This window comes from Limtongia smithiae, assembly GCF_038497785.1.
Source record: "Limtongia smithiae strain NRRL Y-17922 unplaced genomic scaffold V1518scaffold_3, whole genome shotgun sequence".
In the NCBI taxonomy this organism is placed as follows: Eukaryota; Fungi; Ascomycota; class Lipomycetes; order Lipomycetales; family Lipomycetaceae; genus Limtongia; species Limtongia smithiae.
Window position 1 is genome coordinate 871087 of NW_027117624.1, and position 21563 is coordinate 892649.

The 21563-nt window shown below is 52.5% G+C and overlaps 5 protein-coding genes across 5 annotated transcripts; 3 read left to right on the forward strand and 2 right to left on the reverse strand.

The window, feature by feature from the left end:
* Window positions 1–68: 68 nt before the first annotated feature.
* Window positions 69–569, forward strand: V1518DRAFT_404607 (uncharacterized protein; the record flags this gene model as incomplete). The annotated part of the gene is made up of 1 exon (XM_066901896.1): window positions 69–569. One exon carries the CDS (start codon window positions 69–71, stop codon window positions 567–569), a length of 501 nt encoding a protein of 166 aa, XP_066760848.1.
* A 4367-nt stretch (window positions 570–4936) lies between these two features.
* Window positions 4937–7013, forward strand: V1518DRAFT_211938 (HotDog domain-containing protein). Its single transcript, XM_066900920.1, has 3 exons — window positions 4937–5362; window positions 5433–5497; window positions 5548–7013. The coding sequence occupies exons 1-3, from the start codon at window positions 5069–5071 to the stop codon at window positions 6584–6586; spliced, it is 1398 nt and encodes a 465-aa protein (XP_066760849.1). The 5' UTR covers window positions 4937–5068; the 3' UTR covers window positions 6587–7013.
* Window positions 7014–7494: 481 nt separating this feature from the next.
* Window positions 7495–10547, reverse strand: V1518DRAFT_413897 (ubiquitin carboxyl-terminal hydrolase-domain-containing protein). Its single transcript, XM_066903422.1, has 2 exons — window positions 10329–10547; window positions 7495–10270 (listed from the first exon to the last, which is right to left on the reverse strand). Exons 1-2 carry the CDS (start codon window positions 10368–10370, stop codon window positions 7727–7729), a joined length of 2586 nt encoding a protein of 861 aa, XP_066760850.1. The 5' UTR covers window positions 10371–10547; the 3' UTR covers window positions 7495–7726.
* Window positions 10406–15124, forward strand: V1518DRAFT_413899 (uncharacterized protein). The gene is made up of 2 exons (XM_066903423.1): window positions 10406–10691; window positions 10745–15124. The coding sequence occupies exon 2, from the start codon at window positions 10763–10765 to the stop codon at window positions 15014–15016; it is 4254 nt and encodes a 1417-aa protein (XP_066760851.1). The 5' UTR covers window positions 10406–10691; window positions 10745–10762; the 3' UTR covers window positions 15017–15124.
* On the reverse strand, window positions 15099–21524 carry V1518DRAFT_392161 (uncharacterized protein). Its single transcript, XM_066901772.1, has 4 exons — window positions 21337–21524; window positions 19266–21282; window positions 17318–19213; window positions 15099–17263 (listed from the first exon to the last, which is right to left on the reverse strand). Exons 1-4 carry the CDS (start codon window positions 21342–21344, stop codon window positions 15308–15310), a joined length of 5877 nt encoding a protein of 1958 aa, XP_066760852.1. The 5' UTR covers window positions 21345–21524; the 3' UTR covers window positions 15099–15307.
* Between the last annotated feature and the right edge of the window lie 39 nt (window positions 21525–21563).

Consider the following 21563-nt stretch of genomic DNA (forward strand, 5'->3'; position numbering starts at 1 on the left):
GACAGTTGTACGGAGTTCGCGCTTTCTGCAATACAGGTGGCGTGTGCGCGATCTCCAGTTTTGACACAATGTACCATCATGTTGGTCAACGCACGCTGCTCGGCGACTTGACGGAGCCAGAGCACTCGCCTAACCCATCCCACCGCGACAAGTGCCGATACAAAAAACAAGTTTGCGGGAATCGTGCGCAATTAGCGTGTGCTCTGACAAGGCCAAGATTGTCCGACCACCTACGCACGGCGCTAGCGAACCGGGATGGAACATCTGTGACAAACTGTCAGGACGAACTCTCGACGTCGCGAATATGTTCTCTCGCCCAGGTTCACCTTCTTTCGCACCGGGAACCTCCGTTTGCCCGCCGACGACGCCGCCTTCCGACCGGTCGCAAGCCCGCTGTTTCTTTTCTTTTTTGCTTACTTGGCTCGTGCGGGCACGGCATCGTCGGTGGCGCTCTGCACGGATCGAAAAGAGACGAACCCAAAGACGAGGATTTGTCTAATGCACGTTTGTCCGCTGGCGCAGACGGCACCTACCGATATCCAGAACCGAATAACGCCACAGTAAATTAAGTTCGTCCCACAGACGTAGTGACATGCGCATTATGAGACTCGGCTTGAATTGCTGGCATGGCGCTTGAGCCTGTCAGACCCCTCGCCTCCCTGTGCCAAACTCGACAGCTTCACTCGCGCGGAGTTGCTACCTGTACGGTGAATACTAGCAGCCCATCTTAAATACATGCCCGTAGATCACAAATTAATGGTACGCTCATGACTCTGTTGATCGGTAGTTGGCTCGTGGTGATCAACATTAGAGCCACACCCGGATATTATCCGGGACTCTCTGATCCCTTCAGCGTCGCGCCGCTGTACAGAAGAATGCCTGTCGATATGTTACTTTCATCATAATTTTGGCAAATCTCGACGTCTATCCTACCTTGACAGCAAACCGTATGTCATCGGGCACTCGCCAAATTTGGCAAGTGCTTACCACAAGTTACGTACCTGAAATATATACCGAGTCCCACGCTTTGTGTTCCATGACTAGTCGAAACAGCTTCTGACGAACTGCTTGCGTAGAACTATGAGTTTTAAGCAGATGTGCTTCAGATTCGTTGTTCAAAAATCTCTCCTACCCCGCCGCGCGCCGCATGCTCCGGCCGCTAACTTTTACCAATGTCATATCCGACCGGTGTGGCATGCGCCTCCAGATGTCTTGAGCGAGCCGCAGTCTAAGTCAAGCCGCCGACATCACCGATTTCCGTCGCGGATTTCACCTGCTCAGCCGTGCATCTATGTATGTCGGGCGATGCATGCTACGGTGCGAGCATGTGTTCGCTCGACGACGGCCAGAGTGATTCCAGAAAAATGTCCAGATTTACGAAATGACGCCGCTGATTGCAGAACTGCTCCACGGTCGCTTGACCGTCGGTGTGAGGTCCCTGAAACATATCGGTGATAGAGGGATCGAACAGGCTGCCTCTCGCTGAGCAAGTCCTGTAGTCTACCATTAGACTGGCGATCCAAACATAGACCAACTTGGTAAACGTGACTAGTGCCGTACTTTTTCACACTGAAACACGACGTGTCCCGGCATCTCCAATCGTAGCCTCTGCATCCGTGCTTCTGGCAAGGCCAGAGCTGCTTCCCACGTTCCTGTCGCGGCGTCATAAGACAGCGGGCATCTTGGAAGCGACCTGGCCCAAATCCAAGATCGCAGAAGCGAATCAACCTAGTCAATGAGTAATCAGTGTCCGTGGAATATGCAAAGCAGGTGGTGTATTGTGTGGATTCATTGGAGAGGTGATCGATCTGGCGAAGTGAGTGTCGCACGCAACCAGGAAGTCACACAGCACAATTTCTCCGACTATCATCGACATTCAGCAGCAAAGCCATTTATTTACAGCATCCTTAGTACAGGATCATCTACAAGAAAATAGTATACAGTGACATAGGTTCTTCAAACTCCAAACATTCTCCGTACTCCATAATTTTCTGCTGCCTTTCCCAAAATATAGTCAAAGTCCCATGATAACAACAATATGTACATGTAGATCCCTTAGAACGCCCAAAATTAAATCGAGCCCGACTGCAATAGTCCACCGCTCAGTAGTCACGGTCGGTTAGTTCGCCTCTTAGACAACAGCAGTCGTTCCAAAGCGGAGGTGTGTAAGAATGCCGATGCACTCGATTTCATCCTCAGACATTTCGGCAGCGAGCACGGCAGCGACCTCTCCCAACAGCTTCAAGGAGAGACAGGAGTAGTCCAGGTGATATTCCGAGTCCATGTCGTGAGGAGATTCGGCCTGTTTCTCGTTGACTGAGTCGATGCCGCAAGAGCGGATCGCCTGAAGACGCTGAGTCGCTCTCGTATACTGGGCGAAGCTGGGCCAGCGAGCGAGGATACGGCCTACGAGCTCTCTGAACAAGTCGTTAGCTACGGTCATGCCACGATCAAATCTAGATCGGCAACTCACTTGGCCTTATCAGGGTTGACGTGAATCCCTTGTTTCGTCGCATCGGTACACACGCCCTTCCAGTCGATCCTGTCGCCTAAGCCTTCGACGACGATGCCGAGAGTCCCAATAGATGCACAAGTGACTTCGCGCTGAGCTATGCTTACGTTGGGTGCCATTGGAGTTCCGATGTGGGGTACAGCTAGACCTCTTAGACTGACGGAGAGTGCAGTAGAGAAGAGTGGTCGGATAGAGAAGAGCGAGCCCGCCCGTTTTTAAACGGCAAAGCTGACGTGAATGCGACATCTACTGCTGCGTCTGTTGCACGTGCGAGACCACAGAACTTAGTACGACCCAATGACAACGGTAATAAGCGAGTAGTTTTACAGGGATCGAACATATCGCCGGTGTCTTGAGACGACTAGCAAAACCGGTTGAGATACGACGAAGCGAGAACGCTCCGCTCTGCAGAAGTATGAAACCACTACCACAGGTTCCAGCAAAAAATTGCACAATAGACGCAATGAACGACAAGCCTTGATTCCTTGTCGCTAACCCTCTCCGCCACAAGATACTTGTACCGGCACTGGGCCGTGAACAAGCTCTGAACAGTACCATCGATTAAAGTTTCAGTTCACAAAGCTCGAGCGACCCAACCCAGCGCGGTAGCGTCCGGCGGTCGGTAATGATTTGGATTCCAGCCAGTGGCCATGCAGACATAGGCCCAGTACTCTAACAGTGAAAGGGTCGCGATACACGACCAGCCGCACTGGCAGCTGACAGAATCAAAACTCAACTGTAAGACTCGCCCATGCTAGCATTGTATCGCCTATTGACGAGTTCTTCGCAGATCAAGGGAATTCAGAACAGCTCAGCCACGCTCTGATTCTCGGTCGGCCAAGGAAGGGTCATTTTAGCGCGACAGTAGGATGGAACAGCGATATTCAACAAGCGGCAGAAGATTTTTATATACCCCGCTGGCCCACAGCCCACCCCCCGCCTGCGGCAACACCTGGCGACGCGCTATCTTTTGCCCTGATCTTGCGACGCTGAATAAATGACGAAAAATTTATGCGAATGTCAAATAAACTCCTCAGAACTGCCCACACAGCATCTCACTGTCGAGCTCCAATACGGAACCTACGTTAAATAGCCAGACCGGGAACAAATCGAGGTCGTTGAACAACAGCCCAACAAGTCAAGGTTTCGTCTAGATCATGCACTCCAAGTAGCAAATCCGAGAAGCAGCGTCGTTCTCTCAGACCGGCCTGGCTGTGTTCGCCGATGGCGATCCGCAAAGGACAAGATCATAAAAAACTGGACATATACTATTAAGACGAATGCTTCCGCGCTGGCAAGACAACAGAAGAATCAAACAAGTTTCAGTGGGTGCAGTATGAAGACCGGCATACTTGAATAAGCCGGCCCCTTGCTCCGCCCAGCCAGTCCGTCCACGCCGACTCGCCCAGCTAACACCCGTCGATTTTTGTCCTCGCTTGTCTGTGCACAAAGCCCATAACCTTCTGCAAGCGAAGTCGCGTTCAACATGGAAACGTCATCAAGCAGGAGCGCGTTCAAAGCATCAACTAACATACTCGTTCCTCGCAGACAGGCACAAAAGTGAATTCAGGACAACTTGAGGACTCAGGAGACCGATGGCAGCACCTGCGATGACATTTGGAAGCAACCGAGGGGAGGGGGAGTGAACGGAGCAGAGCCCTCAGAGAATCCGCAGGTCTATGTTCGGAGAAGGTCGAGATACCACGTACATGCGGGACTGCAGTGCTAATAGCAAACGCCAAGCAAATGGTCTGATACCGTAAGATGCTGCTGTCGAGAGCAGATGGTTCAGGAGATGACCGATCGGCAGGGAGAAATTGGAGATGCTGCGAAAGCCGCACTACAGCGGTGGAGGGGTATGTGAGCAGGCAACGCCAAAGAATATTGCCGAGCATGCTGAGCACTCCACACCTGCGTCACGAAACAAAGCAGCAGCAACAGCCTCGGGATTCTGGATGCATATTTGCCACTACCCAAGAGCGGAAGGGATCCGACGGAAGGATGAAATGGACGTGTCGTGGCAAAGCGCAGAGGCGAGGGGTCTTGTCGGGGTTGGCCACGACAACAAACCTCTTCGTCGCAGCCGATCGGATGCATGCTCCGGATAGATGGCGGGCGATTCGGCAGTCTGCCGTTGCCACAGTCCGCCACTGCATTTCCATCGCCGCATTAGTTAGGCGAGCAGACCTCGGACGGTCGAGCGCCAGCGGCACTGCAACATTCGCCTGTGAGGTATAAAGAGCACGACAGCCGCCTGAATCTGGCACGGCGAAGAGGCGGCATCGCATCGAGAGCGCCAACCCCGCGCCCTCTAAGAACGTACGCGGATCCCCAGCGCGTTGTGATTTGTGAGTCATTCGTGAGTCGGCCCTGCAGCTATAGTGCGGCTCTGACGGAAGAGCTCCGGCAAGCTCGTCACAGGATCCGTTCGTCAGTACAATTTCTTTGTCCTGTCGGCCATTCTCAGACGCGACACACTCTCCTCAGAGCACTCTCCTCAGAGCTCTACTTGACATCTCTTTCGCACCGCGCGTACTTGCTAGTGAGTCCGGCAACATGGTGATTTCATCGTCTACTGTTCGATCCGCACTTGGATCTGTGCGATCCTGCGCGCGGCAGTTCTCCACCACGCAGTCGGCAGTTTTCTGGAACTCGCCGACGCGTGGTTTTATTCCCCAAGTGAACAAGACTCCGGCGTCTCCTATGCGTCGTACAGTGACGTGGCTAGAGGCGCTACATGCTCGAGAGGAGGGTCGGCCGGTTTCCGTGTCCCATTCTCTGGAGAGCTTAGGCGAGAATCACGAGGCCGTGATTGAGGACAGAACTATGGACGACAGTTTTACGTCTATTGTGGGTGTTTGGCGATGATCTCGCATTTAGCGGTGACGTGTTGAAGGTGCACGCTAACTTGTTGAAACAGAGTCTACCATTCAAGCAAGATCAATGGCTGCTGGACGCATATGTGAACTCTGCCGGCCGCCTACGGTATGCTTCCGAAACACCAAAATGCGAACAACGATCTAATGCCTGCTTAGAATTGGACAAATTTTCCAGGATTTGGACGCGCTTGCTGGCGTGATCGCGTACAAACACTGCGCACCGGCGGATCCGACCATTGTCACTGCATCTGTGGATCGAATCAGTCTGTTGAAGCGCCTCACTGTCTTGAACGACATCGAACTGTACGGAAACGTGACATGGACTGGCCGGTCATCAATGGAGATCAGCATAAAGGCAAAAACTGTGCCTAACAACGAAGTGTTCCTGACAGCGAACTTTACATTCGTTGCGCGACACCCTCTGACGGGAAAGTCGTATCCGATCAACCGATTAGTTTGCAACAACGACACAGAGCGACAGATCTTCGAGCGCGCGGAGTCGTACAACGCAGCGAAGCGGCGGGCCGCGAAGCAAGGAGGTTTGTTGGCGTCACCGCCAAATGCGCAGGAAGCTGAGATCATTCATGCCATGTGGGTGAGATTGAGCGCATACGAAGATCCGAACTCCACCCTTGAGCTGCCGCCTGGCGTTGTGCCAATGTCGAAAACTACAATGCATTCGACGATGCTTATGCAGCCGCAGTACCGTAACCGGCACAGTTACATGATTTTTGGTGGATATCTCCTGCGTCAGACGTTTGAGCTTGCGTACTGCTGTGCCGCAGCTTTCACTCACGGCATGCCGCATTTTATATCTCTCGACCAGACGACTTTCCGATCCCCAGTGCCTGTTGGTTCGGTGCTTTACTTGACCGCTTCCGTGTCATACACACAGCACCAGCCGCGGTCTGCCACTGGCTCGCCAGCTGGCACTTTCGTGCAGGTGCGTGTCGACAGTACAGTGCGTGATATTGAGCACGGTACTGCAGAGGACTCCGGCTCTTTCACATACACATACTTTGTCGAGAACAAGTCGGCATCCGTACTTCCGGTTAGTTACTCCGAGGCTATGCAGTACCTTGAGGGTCGACGTAATGCAATCCGAAGCAAGGACTTTGGAGACGCATTGAAGGGTCTAGGAAGTTTGGATCTGCCGATTACTCCTACTGACGGTGCACCCGTTCTGGGTAAATAATTCGTTTTTGCGCAATCTGATGGTCTGCGTCTCTGAGCTGACAGTTGGTTAAAAAGGGATATAAAAGCATTTATATGCATGTTGTTGTACGCCATTTGCTTCGCATAACTAGTTTGATGTGATTGGAGGCTTCGATTATAATTGGAATCAGGCTTGAGTACAGTTACTGATCGCACCAGAGTTGATGCATTTCACGCTCTAGAATAAGATCAAGCCAGTTTTGAGATCGTAGACGAAGCCGATATGGCGGCAGACTACTAAGACAACTCACATGATCTCATTCCCAAAACATCCATTCCGGTCGTCTTGCGCGTCCTTTGGTGTCCGCCGAATTTGCGATCTCCAATCCGCTGACACAGCACTGCAGTCCCAACCACAGTAGCCTTGTCGGTTAAGGTTCTGAATGCTCAGGTTCTTGTCCCCTGTTTAAATAATGCGTCTTGTCGGATGCGACTCGTCACTGCTTCGGTCGTATAAATAAATACAGAGCAATTCTATAAATTGATGATCCGGCGCGGAGCCCAAGTCGAGCCCGGGGGGAGTACCAGTATGTAGAAAACTTCGTCATGACGGAATGGTGCAAGTCGTTTGATTTGAGCCGTGTGCGTGCGCGATCAGTTTGCGTGCAGGCTCAATACGTGTTGTAGCAGGATGGACACGACGAAGGGCGGCGACTCATCCGGATCAGCTTCGCTCCGCCTGCGTGACACGAAAATTTACGGCCGGCTTACGACCGGCACGCGACCGGTTCATTGCTGAGTGCTGACCTACAGCCATGCCGTGACTACTACAGAAGAAGTATGGAGGACTGGGAGCGCAACAACTGCTGTCGGCAAATCCCCTAGCTTCTTCTATGTTAATCCATCGTTACTTCCAAAATAGGCAAGAAGACCTACTAGTCTCACAAGTTGCCGTTGTTCAAGAATGCATTTCTGTAATTACATGTCTTACCTCGAACATTAGTGGGAAAACTAGTAACTATGTATGTATGTGCAAGGGAATGGATTTGTAAAACGCCTCAATAATGCCAGCCAAGATATGAAACAAATACAAACCATGCAGGTAGTAGAAAACCAAACGAGCTTCAAGAAAGAGAAGGCAAAAACAGAAAGAATATAAATGATTACAAGAAAACAAAAACTATGCAATGATGCACCTGTCCTCGTCGTCGTTATTGGATTTATATGTACCAGAGTTCTTCTCATCCTTGCTGCGGTCCTTGGAACTAGCATGAGAACGACGGAGACGATGGTGATAATGGTGATGATGGTGTCGACTGCGAAATCTGCTTTCGTCGGCTGACGGATCGGCGGGATTATCGGGCATGCTGACAGTCGACTGTTTGCGATTCATACTCCGTTCGCGAAATACTCGGGGTAAGAAAGACTCTGTCCTGGACATACTTGGGGGTGCATCGGCAATATGCACTGATCGCGACTTTCTTTCGTCGATGGTGCTGTTCTCTTCTGAAGTGTCGTTGTCGGCATCATCGCCATCGTCTTCCCTTTCCATCGAATCGTTGGCAGAAGAATGTGCAGGATAGACAAGCCGCATGGACGACGAAGAAGCATCCTGACTGTCATTGTCCGAGGAGGTAATGATAGTCAATGAGTCCATAGTCGCTCCTGCGGACTCAGCGAACGGATCATTAAACTGTGTGCTCCCTTCGATATCTTCTTCCTCGTCGCTAGAGCCGGCGAGAGTGGTTGGTACTGAGTGTGTACTGAGCAAAGACGACCTAGTGACCGAAGCCGACAGTGCCGTAGCATCTGTACTCTCAGATGAGGTTACACGTTCAATGTCAATATGTTCGTCGATATGAACCATTCGATAAAATAACAAGTAGGGGACCTCCTTCTCCATCGACGCATGCAATGTCGTGTTGGACACTCTCGGCGACGCAAGATCGTCAAACAGCAGCCAGTTGTCGCCTGCCAGAGTAGCGCTAGTAGTCGAGCTTTCATCATCGCCCCAATCGCTCTGATCTTGCATCATTGCTTGTCGTTTGCGGAAGACAGAGTCTCGCACAATCGAGATGTAATGCCCCGAATTGACGGAGTTACCCCGATGGCAGACAGCAGCTTCGAGCACGAGACGAAAGTTGCCGAAGAGAGCATCTTCGCCACCTTCAGACTGACCGTGTTCGTGAGGATCCTCAGCAACAAAATGAGGAAAATTGATGACCTCCGGAATTATGACCTTTCGGTCGTTGCGAATGGCGGTGCCGGTGGAACTCCAAGAATAGCGCTTCAAGCAGATCGGCAGAACTGGGCGCTTGAGCGCAAAATGCTCAGTCGACGTACTCTGCGGAGTACAATCGGTGTAGAATGGCAGTAGTTGAAGGAATGCCCACGCTGGTAACAGAATTTCGTTTTGGGCCGTGCGTAAAGTGGATCGTCGACGTAAGGGTCCATTTGCAGTAGCTCGAATCGGAGACGACAGGGGTTTGCTTGTATCGACGGATGTCGATGATGATGGTGCATTCGCGCTGATCATGCCGGCGCTGACAGTGGACGTGAGTGAAATAGCGCTCTCTGGAGCGCGCTGCTTGTAGTTGCGCAATTGGGCAAGAGTGTCGTTGCTACTATTTGTTCCAGCGAGAGCCCGGCGTGCGACAATGGCCTCGGGCCGCATATCAATGGTGCTGGACCGTGATCGCGTCTCGTATGGAAAGCTCTCGCTATCCTCGATATACGCGATAGAAGGTTTGCCGTTATATATCGAGAGCGACATGGACTGCCGTCGCTCGATCGCTCGTTTGACGACGACGGAATTAGCAAAGTATTCTTCGAGACAAGCTTCAAGTGTTATCGGGGGATCTGCGGGGAGGCCAAGAACGGGAACATGCAGAAGGCGCTCATTGATAAACTTATGATCGTCCTTATCGACAGCTTGACCGGCATGTGCGATATCCATTTTCAGCGTGAGAAGTGGCATCTTCAGCTTTTCGGTAATAAATGCAAAAGCTTCAGAAGTGTCTTGTTGAGTGTCGTCACCGGCCTCAGACCAGCCGCTGTCGTGAACGGCGCTCTTGAGCTGCGCAACTATATCAGAAGTCACCAGGTTGCCAGACCGGAGGAGGTTAACCCAGAGCCGCAGGAGAGTGGCAAGCTGGGTGACAGCTAGATCGTCGTACTCGGTAGCGTAGAGTAAGGGCTCAAAAGACTCAAGACGTGCATACATGGCAAAGAGCAATGCGTCGAGGTAGCAGGTGACATTGTTCAGATTCTCGGCGCCCTGCATCGGCATCAAGGCAGAAACACGGCCCCCGCTAATGGAGGAGGTGGAACGAGACATGGCAACACTCCCAGGAGTCGTAGAGGGCGATATTGACGGTGCCAAAGTGCTCGACGGGAGACTCAATTGTGACGACGAAGGCTGAGCGGACTGTACGAGCTGAGCGGGCGGTGCAGCGACACCGGGCTGTGCAAGACGAGGAGGAGGCGCGTCCTGTACGTCGAAGAGCACGCCGACCGACGCATCAAGATAAAATCGGAAAAGCTCAGCAGCACGGTCAGGGTTGCCCGCAGCATATCGAGAGCGGAGCACGAGACGGGCCTGCTCAGTTGAAGCCTTGATGCCTAGTGCAGCGAGCAGTCGGATGACTTTGTCCACAGATGCGGAGAGTTCAGATGATTTGATCGGGACATTGTGTTTATCGTAGAACTGCAGAAGCGAAAGAGCCTGAAAAAACTGAAAGTCAGAGTGACAAAGCCCACAGGGTAGCGGAATTCAAGTATACCTTATCCTTGCGAGTACGCCGATCAAACTTGAGCCTGAGCATTTGCGCGGCGCGCGGAAATCACTGTGGGATTGGACGCGGGCGAGGCAGAACGCAGAGCAAACAGGACGAAATGCGGACCGGAGTGTGAGGACAGAGAGCGCAGACGGCGGCGAGGGGCCAAAGGCAGGGAGGGGGGCCGCGATAACGAATGGACTGTGGCCGTGTACTTGACCGCGTCCGCGCAGCACGCGTTAACCCTCGCCAGCGCTAACCCTCAACCAAATTTACCCCTCTCTGCACAAATCGCTGATCCACTGCACCCGGACGGGCAGGCTTCCAGAAGCTCATCACGTGCGCTGTTCTCGCTGCTTTTCCGCGCGCGTGAGCAATATTTTGCAAGTGCTCCGCCGTCCTTCTCACTGACTTCCCCACAGCAACCCACCGCTCGCACAATGGGCGCCTCCGCAGAAGACCTGGCCCACTGGGTCTCCATCCTCGCCAATCCGACCCTCAACTCTCTCCCCACCGACTTTGTCCGTCCCGCGCCCATCAAGGTCGTCGAGGCCAAGCATGTCTTCGAGCTGACTCCGGCTGTGCTCGACGCCGCGTCCAAGCTCGCAATTCTCGATGGCGACTCGGAGGAGTCCTTCCCACTTTTCACTATTGCCCTGACTGCGTTTGTCGTGCTTGCGTTCCGTCTTACTGGTGACGAGGACATTCTCGTCGGCGCTAACCGCTCGCAAGATGAGCCGTTCGTTCTCCGCGCCGCCGTCACTGGCCAGCTGCCGTTCGCCGAACTGCTTCGCACCGTTCATGGTCTCGAGCGTGCGGGCACGGAACGCTCTGTACCTTTTGCCGACCTCATTGCGAACATGCCTTCCGCTGCGGGTGCTCACGGCGATGCTCCCGCACTCTTCCGTCTATCCTTTCTGCACTCCTCTCCGGACCACACCCACCGTCACTTCCTCGCGCCGGTTGATGGCCTCATCACCGACATGACCGTTTTCTTCGACACATCTGCTAGCGGTGTACCAACCCTGCATTTCCATTACAATTCCTTGCTCTTCCGCGAGGACCGCGTCGCCCACATGGCTAGCCAACTTGCTCAAATCGTTGTCTCTGGCTCCGAAGCCCCGGAATACCCTATCGGCGCCATCTCCCTCATCACGCCTGAGCAGCGGGGAATTTTGCCCGACCCTACCAGCGATCTGCATTGGTCGAGCTTTCGCGGTGCCATTCACGACATCTTCTCTGCCAACGCCGCCCGCCATCCTGACCGCCTCTGCGTCCTAGAAACCAAGAACCCGTTCGACTCGGCCACCTACGACCGCCCCTTCACCTATCGCCAAATTGACGAAGCTTCCAACGTTCTTGCCCACCATCTTCTGCAGAGAGGTATTACTCTGGGCGATGTCGTCACTGTCTACGCGTTCCGCGGTGTTGACCTTGTCGTTTCCGTTATGGGTGTTCTCAAGGCTGGCGCGACGTTTTCCGTCATCGATCCGGCTTATCCCCCCGCGCGTCAGATCATTTACCTCTCCGTTGCTCAGCCCAAGGGTCTGATTGTCCTTGCCAAGGCCGGCACTCTGTCTTCCACCGTGCGCAAATACATTGACAGCGAACTTTCTCTCTGCGTCGACCTGCCCTCTCTTGAGATCCAGGATGATGGCTCTCTTATCGCCGGCTTGGTCAATGGCAAGGACCTACTTGCACCTCAACTTGCCATGAAGTCCACGCCGACCGGTGTTGTCGTCGGCCCTGACAGCACACCCACGCTCTCCTTCACTTCCGGCAGTGAGGGTATCCCCAAGGGCGTGCGAGGTCGACACTTCTCGCTCACTTACTACTTCCCTTGGATGTCGGAGCGCTTCGGCCTGTCTGACAAGGATAAGTTTACTATGCTCAGTGGTATTGCTCACGATCCCATCCAGCGTGATATATTCACTCCTCTCTTCCTCGGTGCGCATCTGCTGGTTCCCACTGCTGACGATATCGGTACTCCTGGCCGTCTAGCTGAGTGGATGGCCGACAATGGCGCAACTGTCACACATCTGACACCCGCGATGGGTCAGCTTTTGTCCGCACAGGCTACCGCCGCCATTCCATCGCTTCACCACGCCTTCTTCGTCGGCGATATTCTCACTAAGCGTGATTGCTTAAGACTACAGGCCCTTGCTCGAAATGTGTTCATCGTGAACATGTATGGCACAACAGAGACGCAGCGTGCGGTGTCCTACTTTGAGGTTGCTTCCATTGCCAAAGATCCCACATTCCTGCAGTCGCAGAAGGACGTTCTTGTTGCCGGCAAGGGCATGCTGGACGTACAACTTGTCGTCGTTAATAGAAACGACAGACACCAAACTTGCGGTGTTGGTGAAGTTGGCGAGATCTACGTTCGCGCTGGTGGCTTGGCTGAAGGATACCTACGCCTACCAGAACTTACACAGGAAAAATTCGTTAAGTCATGGTTTGTAGCCGACGACACCTGGAAGAATGAAGCCGCCGACCAACCGTGGAGCGAGTATTTCCAAGGACCGCGCGACCGTCTGTACAGAACCGGAGATCTCGGACGATACACGCCTGATGGTAATGTGGAGTGCAGCGGGCGTGCAGACGACCAAGTCAAGATTCGCGGTTTCCGTATCGAACTTGGTGAGATTGACACGCATCTTTCGCAGCATCCGTTTGTGCGAGAGAATGTCACACTTGTCCGGAGAGACAAGAACGAGGAGCCTACCCTTGTGTCGTACATCGTGCCGCACAACACTTCTGCTCTGGATGATCTTTTATCTGGACATGAAAGCCTCGAGGAGGAGTCCGATCCCATTATCAAGGGCCTTGTCAAGTACCGCCGACTTATCAAGGACATTCGTGAGTACCTTAAAGGAAAGCTTCCAACATATGCCGTGCCGACCGTGATTGTCCCACTTGTGCGCATGCCGCTGAACCCCAATGGCAAGGTCGATAAGCCAGCGCTTCCATTTCCGGATACTGCTCAGCTCTCTGCTGCTGCGAAGCGCACGAAGGTTACCGCTGAAGAGGAGTCTGTGTTCACTCCAACTGAGGCTATTATCCGCGAGCTATGGCTCGAGGTTCTGCCGCATACTCCCACGTCGTTGTCGCCGACCGACTCGTTCTTCGACATCGGTGGCCACTCGATTCTTGCTACGCGCATGATTTTCGAAGTGCGCAAGAAGTTTGTTGTTGATTTGCCTCTTGGTTTCATCTACAGCCACCCGACAATTGCTGAGCTGGCGAAGGAGATTGAGCGCATCAAGAACAATGACATGGGAGTTGCACAGAACGACGACGACTCTGGTACCCCAGCGCCTGAGTCTGGAGAATCTGAGTATGCATTGGATGCGGCCAACATCATCAAGACGCTGCTGCCTGCGTCGTATCCTACGGCTACCTCGCCGCTTGTACCAGGAAGGCCGATCACGGTGTTTCTTACCGGCGCGACTGGCTTCCTAGGCGCCTACCTTGCACGCGATATCCTTGCTAAGCACGGTGCTGTTGCTGGCGCGGATATCAGACTGATCGTGCATGTGCGTGCTGAGAACTCCGCGGCTGGATTTTCGCGGTTCAAGAGCAGCACGACGGCGTACGGCGTGTGGGACGATTCATTCACGTCGCGCGTGACCGTCGTTACCGGTAAGCTCGAAGACGAGCGTCTCGGTATTGACGAAGCTATGTGGGCGCGTCTGGCAGACGAGGTTGATGTCATCATCCACAACGGCGCGCAGGTGCACTGGGTGTACCCGTACTCGAAGCTACGTGGCCCGAACGTTATCGGTTCCGTAAATGCGATGTCGCTTGCGGCAGTTGGGAAGCCTAAAGTGTTTACCTTTGTATCGTCGACCTCCGCGATTGATGCGGACTACTACGTCCGCTTGTCGGATGCGATCGTGTCTAAGGGTGGCGCGGGTGTGCCCGAGGCCGATGACCTTGCGGGCTCGAGCTCCGGTCTCGGAATCGGCTATGGCCAGAGTAAATGGGCTGCGGAGCATGTCATCCGTGCTGCCGGTGAGCGCGGTCTCGCAGGCGCGATAGTCCGTCCCGGCTACATCACTGGAGAATCCGTGTCAGGCGTAACTAACACCGACGACTTCATTGCGCGCATGATTAAGGGCTGCACACAGCTCGGCCTGACGCCCAACATCCACAACACCGTCAACATGGTCCCCGTCGACCACGTCGCACGGGTAATCGTCTCCGGGGCGCTCTTCGCCCCTGTGTCTCGCGCACCTCTGCGTGTGTTGCACGTGACCGGCCACCCTCGCCTCCGCTTCAACGAGTTCATGGACACGCTATCCGCCTACGGCTACGCCACGCGTAAGGAAGACTACATTCCCTGGCGCATTGCGCTCGAACGATACGTCGTTGAGGAATCGCACGAGAACGCACTGTACCCACTGCTGCACTTTGTACTCGACAACCTGCCGCAGTCCACGAAGGCGCCGGAGCTCGACGACACCAACGCCGTCGCGGCGCTCTCATACGACGCTGAGGCGTGGACAGGTGAGGACGTCGCGCAGGGAGCCGGCGTCACAGAGGAGATTATGGGTATCTACCTTGCGTATCTCATCGCTATTGGATACCTCGCTAAGCCAACCGGGCCTGCATCTGCAAAGTTGCCCGCAGTCGTATTGCCGGATTCCATTCGAATCGCTCTCACCCACGTCGGCGGTCGCGGTGGGATCTAAAACGCAAAAAATCGGGTTATAAATTGGTTAATTTGAAAAGTTTTGCTTGTGTTTGGTGATGGTTCTACCAAGTCATAGCTCATAATAGAGTATTTTGATCTAAAATTATATCCTACAGCCGATTCTCCTAAAAGTACACATCTTTATGATCTTGACGTCGCAAAGATCTCGCATCGTCCTCATCCGCCATCGTAGCCATCATTACATGCAAATGCACCATAAAGATATTATGAAATAAAAACCCACAAAAACTTTTTTCTTTGTCCTGCCATACCCACAGTGTTCGCTTTATTACTTGAGTGATTGAATGAATGAATCCAGGTTATACTCTTCCTCGTACTCCTTTTCGTCCCAGAGCTCCGCGAGACCCTGCGCGACGGCGTGATCGCCGTTCTTGATGATGTTGCCTTGCGCGTCGACTGCGTTCTCCTCGTCGATGTTGTCGTCGTGGGCGCCGGCGGCGGGGCCAGCGGCGGCAGCGGCTGTAGCGGCATCGGTATTGAACAAATCAAGTAGTTGATCAGTGTCCATAGTCGCGAGACCGCTGTTCTGTTGGTTCACAATTGTACTCGCAATATTGAGCTTGAAACGCTGCAATCCCATGATCTTTTCCTCCACGGTGTTCTGTGTAATCAATCGGTACACGTTTACGACCTTCTTCTGCCCGATTCGGTGCGCGCGGTCCATCGCCTGCAGATCCTTCATCGGATTCCAGTCGTGCTCGACAAATATCACCGTGTCCGCGCCGGTAAGATTAAGACCGAGACCGCCGACATGCGTAGTCAAAAGCAGGACGTCAATCGACGGATCCGCATTAAAAGTCTGTACAATTTCCTGGCGTTTGCGAACGTCGGTGCCACCATCAAGACGCATATAGCTCACGCTCGGCATCAGTTTCTTAAAGACGTCGTTCTCGATGATATCCAGCATCTCCTTTAGCTGACAAAACACGAGCGCGCGATGCTGCGCAATAACCCCGCCACCAGAGAGATCATCCGGAATAACGACGTTCGACAACGCTGAGTGGGTGCCACTCCCAGTTGAAAAATCGTTCGTTCCGATACCGCAGTCTCGAAGCAGTGAGATCAGCGCGCCAAGTTTTGGCGCATTCGCAATATCGTGAATATCCTTCTTCTGCTGCGCTAATTGCCGCGTAATCTTTGCGTACTGAGGGTGCTTGGGATTCAAAACAAGTGACGGATGATCACATAACTTCCTCATGTACTGCAGTGCCTGGAAAATATGCTGCTTGCCCTCCTTGCCATCCGTAGAAACTTCCTCTTCGACGGTCTTCTTCTGCTTCTTTGCAAAATCCTCGTAAAGCTGCTTCTGCAAGTCTGACAATTCACAGTAGTAGTCTTGGATGATCTTTGGTGGCAAATCAGCAAGAACATCTTCCTTAAGACGGCGCAGCAAAAATGGCAACACTTGCTTGTGAAGAGCTTCAAGAGCCAACGCGCCAGCCTCTTGCTCTTTCGACGAACTCTTGCTGTTGCGACTCTGGCCAATTGGCTTTGCAAACCGATCGTTGAATACCTTCTCGGTACCGAGAAAACCCGGCATAAGAAAATCGAACAGAGACCACAGTTCCAGAACATTATTTTGAATCGGCGTGCCAGAGAGAATAAGTCTGTGATCAGCGGAAATACGCTTCACAGCTTTTGTCAACTTGGAGCTCGCGTTCTTAATAAGATGACCCTCATCAAGCACACAGTAGTTCCAACTTTGCGCAGTCAGGATATCGACATCGTTTCTGCAAATATCATATGACGTAACAACGACATCCGCAGCTGCAAATCGACTTCCGAGCTTTCCGCGTTGTGATGGATTACCGACATATGCAAGCACATTTAAGAAAGGTGCGTATTGGTGAAGTTCGTGTTCCCAGTGGCCAGTTAGCGTAGGCGGACAAATAATCATCGACGGTAGCCTCCGAGTTTCAGCACTGCCGGTCTTTTCATGCTCGAGAGCGCGCAAATGATGGTCACTAGCAACAATGCAAATTGTCTGTAGCGTCTTCCCAAGACCCATATCGTCACACAAAATTCCGTGTAAATGATATTTGTTCAAAAATGCGAGCCAATTGACACCCTCTTGTTGATACTTTCGTAGATCGGCCTTGATTGCGACAGGAAGAGTGAAGGACTCGACCTTTGTAGGGTCCAGCATCTGAGAAATAAACTTCCGTTCGCGATCACGGCCTTCCAGAAGAGATTGGGGCAAACCCTCAGGATCGGGGATACCAGACTATATAAATCGTAAGTTAGTAGTCCAAAAACACACTCAATAGAGAATACACACCTCTAAAGGCACGAGCTTGATAACCTGTGCAAAAGTCGTTGTTGCAAGCAACCGAATATCGTTATCTGCATCACTCATCCGTCCCAAAATTGGCACAATCAAGAAAACGACATATGGAAGAATGTTCTCCTCCATTGCCGCGACTAGATGATACACACACTCAACAGCACCTTGCCTGTAATTCAAGTCTCGAGCGTTGTTCACCATTGGTAAAATATGTTCGACCAAGAACGTCATACCCTTCACTTTCATGACACTGCAGATGGTAGCAAAGCACTTTGCAGCGGCATATCGTATAACGGAGTAAGTAGACACAAGGGCTTTGCAGATTAGTGGGAAGTACTCAATAAACAATTCCAGAAGCATCGGGTGAAGTCGGGGTAATAGAGCGCGGATAATTGATAATCCGTCCACAATCTCCTGTCCCAACGTAGATTCCGGACATGTAATATCCACCGGTAATGGCTCCGCAAGAACAGACAAAGAACTTGTCATGCAATCCTTCAAACGCGGGACAATCGCAAATAACTCCGGACCAAGCGCGTCGGCAAGTGTTTCCAGCGCCATCTTGGCACCGCGCCGCTTGACCCGTGCCTTTTTAGCTTCGCGCTGATACGCAGCCACGTCCTTGTGATCGTGTCTGTCTTCCTCCTTGTGCAGCGACAAAATAATGGTCTCCAGCTTCTCGTTATGATGAAATTCCGGAACTTCCGATGTATCCACACACAAGAACGCGCAAATATTCTTGATCATCTTATCAGACGCGCCGCTCTTCTTTGCACTAGCGCACAGCTTCACCAGAACAGTAACTGACGCCGCGGAGCGTTGCTGCAAGTTCAGATTATCCTCTTCTTTAACCGATTCCATAAGGCTGCGAATGATCGGATTCAGCTTCTTCGGAAGACTGGGGACAAGAGAAATATAAGCTCCAGCAACTGCTGCTGCAATGCGAGTATTGCGGAGCTCAATAGATTCTCTGGCATCGTTCAAAGCAAAACGAAGACTGTCCTGCGCAGCTTTAAGTGGCTCAGCTAACGCAAATCGGTATGAAGCCTGAATACTCTTGCGCATCTTCTCAACATCGGGACCAAGTGTCTTCTCCGCGTCCGCAAGTGTGAACGCATCCGGACCAGCGTCTGGCTCGCCTTTGACAACAATAGCCAAATGCGGAAGCTTGTGGGATGAGGCATGGCCAACTTCGGCAAAGACGTTGATTAACGCCTGTGCGTGTGTCCGAACGATCTTCAGATATGGTGTAACATCCTGGTAAACGATATCTTGCGGAGGCTCGTTCAGAATATCGGAAAGGATCTTCGCGAAAAAACTCTTGAATTCCGACTGGCCGGTAAAATGCTTTCCGTACTCTTCCAAAATTATAGCCGCGACGAGTCGAGAAGTAGAAAAATCAGAGTACTCCTTGGCGTTTCCAAGATACTGGAGAATGATATCACGGAACGTCATGACGTTGCTGTCCGGCCATAAACTGATAGCGAGGCCCATGGCCTTTGCAGCGGCGATCTTCATCTTCATCCGAGCCTCAAACCCAACAAGTTCAACGTCGCCTAAAAACACAGGGGTATCAACGTTGTGTGTCAATACAGGATCCTCCTCACGCTTCTCAGCTTTCCGGTGCCGCTTTGCTGGTGGTGGTCCATCAAACGACGAATTAGAGCCGTGATGTCCGCCATGAGCAGCTGAGAATGTTGCTCCGGAAGGACGTAGGAAAAGTGAGGTGTTCATCGGATAAGCAGTCCGATTAAGGCCGATTGGAGTCATGAGTAGCGTCATAAGTGGATGGACATGCGCACTGAAAGTTTCCGCAAATGTGTTAGGGCCCTGTCTGGACAATTTCCGTGCAAGAGCAACAAAAACTTCTAATGAAAGATCAAGGACGGACTGCAGAGTAAGTTAGCGGATTATTCAATGAGCAAAGAACAGAAGTACTCACATCGTTCTGCTCCACAAGAAGATTTTGGTAGACGAGTCTCAAAGCTTTGCCATCGACCCATTCAGAACCCTCAGTTTCAATGTCAAGAAAGGTAAGCAAAGCTCTCAAGACCGCGCGCCGAACACTAGTAATAGAATGTCGCAAGAATGGATATAATCGCGGTACAAGCATTGGGAAGGACATCAGCGAATTATTGATAGCATTAGCTCTCATCTGCTCTAGAACTTGAGGAAACGAGCACAGCTTTGCGAGCAAATCCATAACGCTGCCTGTACTAGCGCTAAGGTCGTCCTTGAGATTCGCGAGGCAATCCCAAACAACGTCGATAAGGCGGTCAACAGCCTGCGGCCGCAAACTCACAAACTCTGAGGCGATAGGAACTAGTGTGGCGGCGCTGACAGCGCGCACATCGTCGTCTGATTCGTCAAGCCCGTGCATAACGCATTCGACAACGCCATCCAGAAGTCCGTTCTTGCCGCAATTGTCGAGTAGTAAATCCTTCCGCACAGCGACAAGATATCGAAGACCTAGCATGCCGCCATGGCAAGCCTCCCAGACTGGCATAGGCAGCTGAAAGTTTGTTTGCATGACCATTTCATACAAAACAGAGTACGTCTTTAGTGCTGTATCCTGTTGTAAATGCACTAGGAGAGCGCCAAGAGTCTGCGCGACGGACTCTCGAATAGGAGCAACGACTTGGTCTGACACGTAATCGCCAAAACGATCAAGCGCGAAAATGCAGCAAATTCGGCAGGCAAGATCCTCCAGCCATGCATTGTTCAGTCTATTGTTTTCGGCAAGAGACTTGCCCACAATCCTGCCAGCACCAGCGCCATGCACACGGATAATCTCACGCAGTCCAGCAGCGGCTCCGTGTCGCGTCTCCCAAGCCTCGTCAAACAAATCAACCATAAGAAGTTCTGAGAGACCTTCGAACGGCCAAACTTGCCCTGCGGCCACGTTCTGAATAGCGCTGGACGGATTCGGTGCGACTTTGTGCTCCACGACAACGCGATTGTCCTGTGCTTGTGGGGTGATTGAAAAATAATCCTGTCCAGGGGAGGCTTCGGACGGAGCCATCTCAGTGATCTTGCGCGCAGTGGTACTGGTCGAAAGGTCAACAGAACGCAAGCGGTTACTGTGATTCCTTGCGTCTGCTTTAGCCTTCCGCTTAGCCATGGCACGCACACGAGAGCTGAGACCGCCGTCTTCGACAGTAGATGGCGATTCTATAGGCTGACATAAGGATGAACTGCGCTGTATTACACCGGGACGTGCGCTATTGATTGCAAAATCAGAAGCCGAAACGATATCCTCCATGTACTCGCCACCGAGACCTAACCGAGCAGCGACACTCTTCTTCTGGAGAGCCAGCCGTTCGGCAGGATCTAGCTCTGCGAGAAAATAATCGTATTCTCGGCCGCCGCTGCCGAGAAGCTTCTTGCCGTTTTTGAGGACTAGACTTATATCGAGGGAAGCGAATGATAACAAGCAATCGTCGTCGCCGGTCGCAGTTTTCGGCGTTTTTGGTGATGCGCTAGAATGCTCGGTCGAGGGATCAGAGGTAGAGCTGTCGTCTGTTTTGATCTTGGCCAATTCTTGGGCGCCGGGGGATTTTTCGGCGGATTTTTCGGCGGATACTTCTTGCTTGACAGTGGGTGCGAGATAGATGTCCATCGGTTCAGTAGCAGGCTCACTCTTGATTTTTTCCTCCTTGATGGCATCACCAATACCTTCTTCGATTTCAGATTTAATGTCAGCCTCTACCTTGCTGGCATTGTCGAGATCGTCGGCGTTTGGATCCCACTTCTCAGTGTTGTCTGCGATGCCGCCGAGGGCACGAGCGGCAGCAACACGGGTGTCCCATTTCGACGACCGCAAGTACGGAAAGACACGCCCAAGGAGATTGTAGAGGTCGTCGGGATGTGCCTTCTGGACACTGGCGATCTGGTCGGCAGCTGTATTGCGGACAAGTTGTGTGGAGCCAGTATCGAGAAGAGACACGAGCCGGTCGAGCCTATGGAGGGGTTAGCTAACCACAGAATAAACGCAAAAATGCAGACCAACACACCTAGACATGGCTATTTTGTTCCGAACCGACGGCACGCGTCGGCGGGACTCATGCGACGCGTGAGCTGCCGCTTTGGGAAAACAGGCAACGTTTGCAACGTGACGCGAGAGCACGTGACAGAAGGTGGGGAAGCAAGGAAGGGCGCGGATGCGCCGCAAGTGCGTCGGTGTTTGTGCAGATGTGCCACGCGAGCGGTGGCGGACCGCGCGGGCTCCGGCGCGTGTTTA

What these genes read in the sequence shown, in the direction of transcription:
- V1518DRAFT_211938 (XM_066900920.1), top strand. Translation starts at nt 5,069, where the DNA reads ATGGTGATTTCATCGTCTACTGTTCGATCCGCACTTGGATCTGTGCGA. An exon ending in ACGACAGTTTTACGTCTATT is followed by an intron (nt 5,363 to 5,432) that starts GTGGGTGTTTGG and finishes TTGTTGAAACAG; the next exon opens with AGTCTACCATTCAAGCAAGA. An exon ending in AACTCTGCCGGCCGCCTACG is followed by an intron (nt 5,498 to 5,547) that starts GTATGCTTCCGA and finishes ATGCCTGCTTAG; the next exon opens with AATTGGACAAATTTTCCAGG.
- V1518DRAFT_413897 (XM_066903422.1), bottom strand. Translation starts at nt 10,370, where the DNA reads ATGCTCAGGCTCAAGTTTGATCGGCGTACTCGCAAGGATAAG. An exon ending in GGCGTACTCGCAAGGATAAG is followed by an intron (nt 10,271 to 10,328) that starts GTATACTTGAAT and finishes CAGTTTTTTCAG; the next exon opens with GCTCTTTCGCTTCTGCAGTT.
- V1518DRAFT_413899 (XM_066903423.1), top strand. Translation starts at nt 10,763, where the DNA reads ATGGGCGCCTCCGCAGAAGACCTGGCCCACTGGGTCTCCATCCTCGCC.
- V1518DRAFT_392161 (XM_066901772.1), bottom strand. An exon ending in TTCTTGTGGAGCAGAACGAT is followed by an intron (nt 19,214 to 19,265) that starts GTGAGTACTTCT and finishes CTTACTCTGCAG; the next exon opens with TCCGTCCTTGATCTTTCATT. An exon ending in TCAAGCTCGTGCCTTTAGAG is followed by an intron (nt 17,264 to 17,317) that starts GTGTGTATTCTC and finishes CGATTTATATAG; the next exon opens with TCTGGTATCCCCGATCCTGA.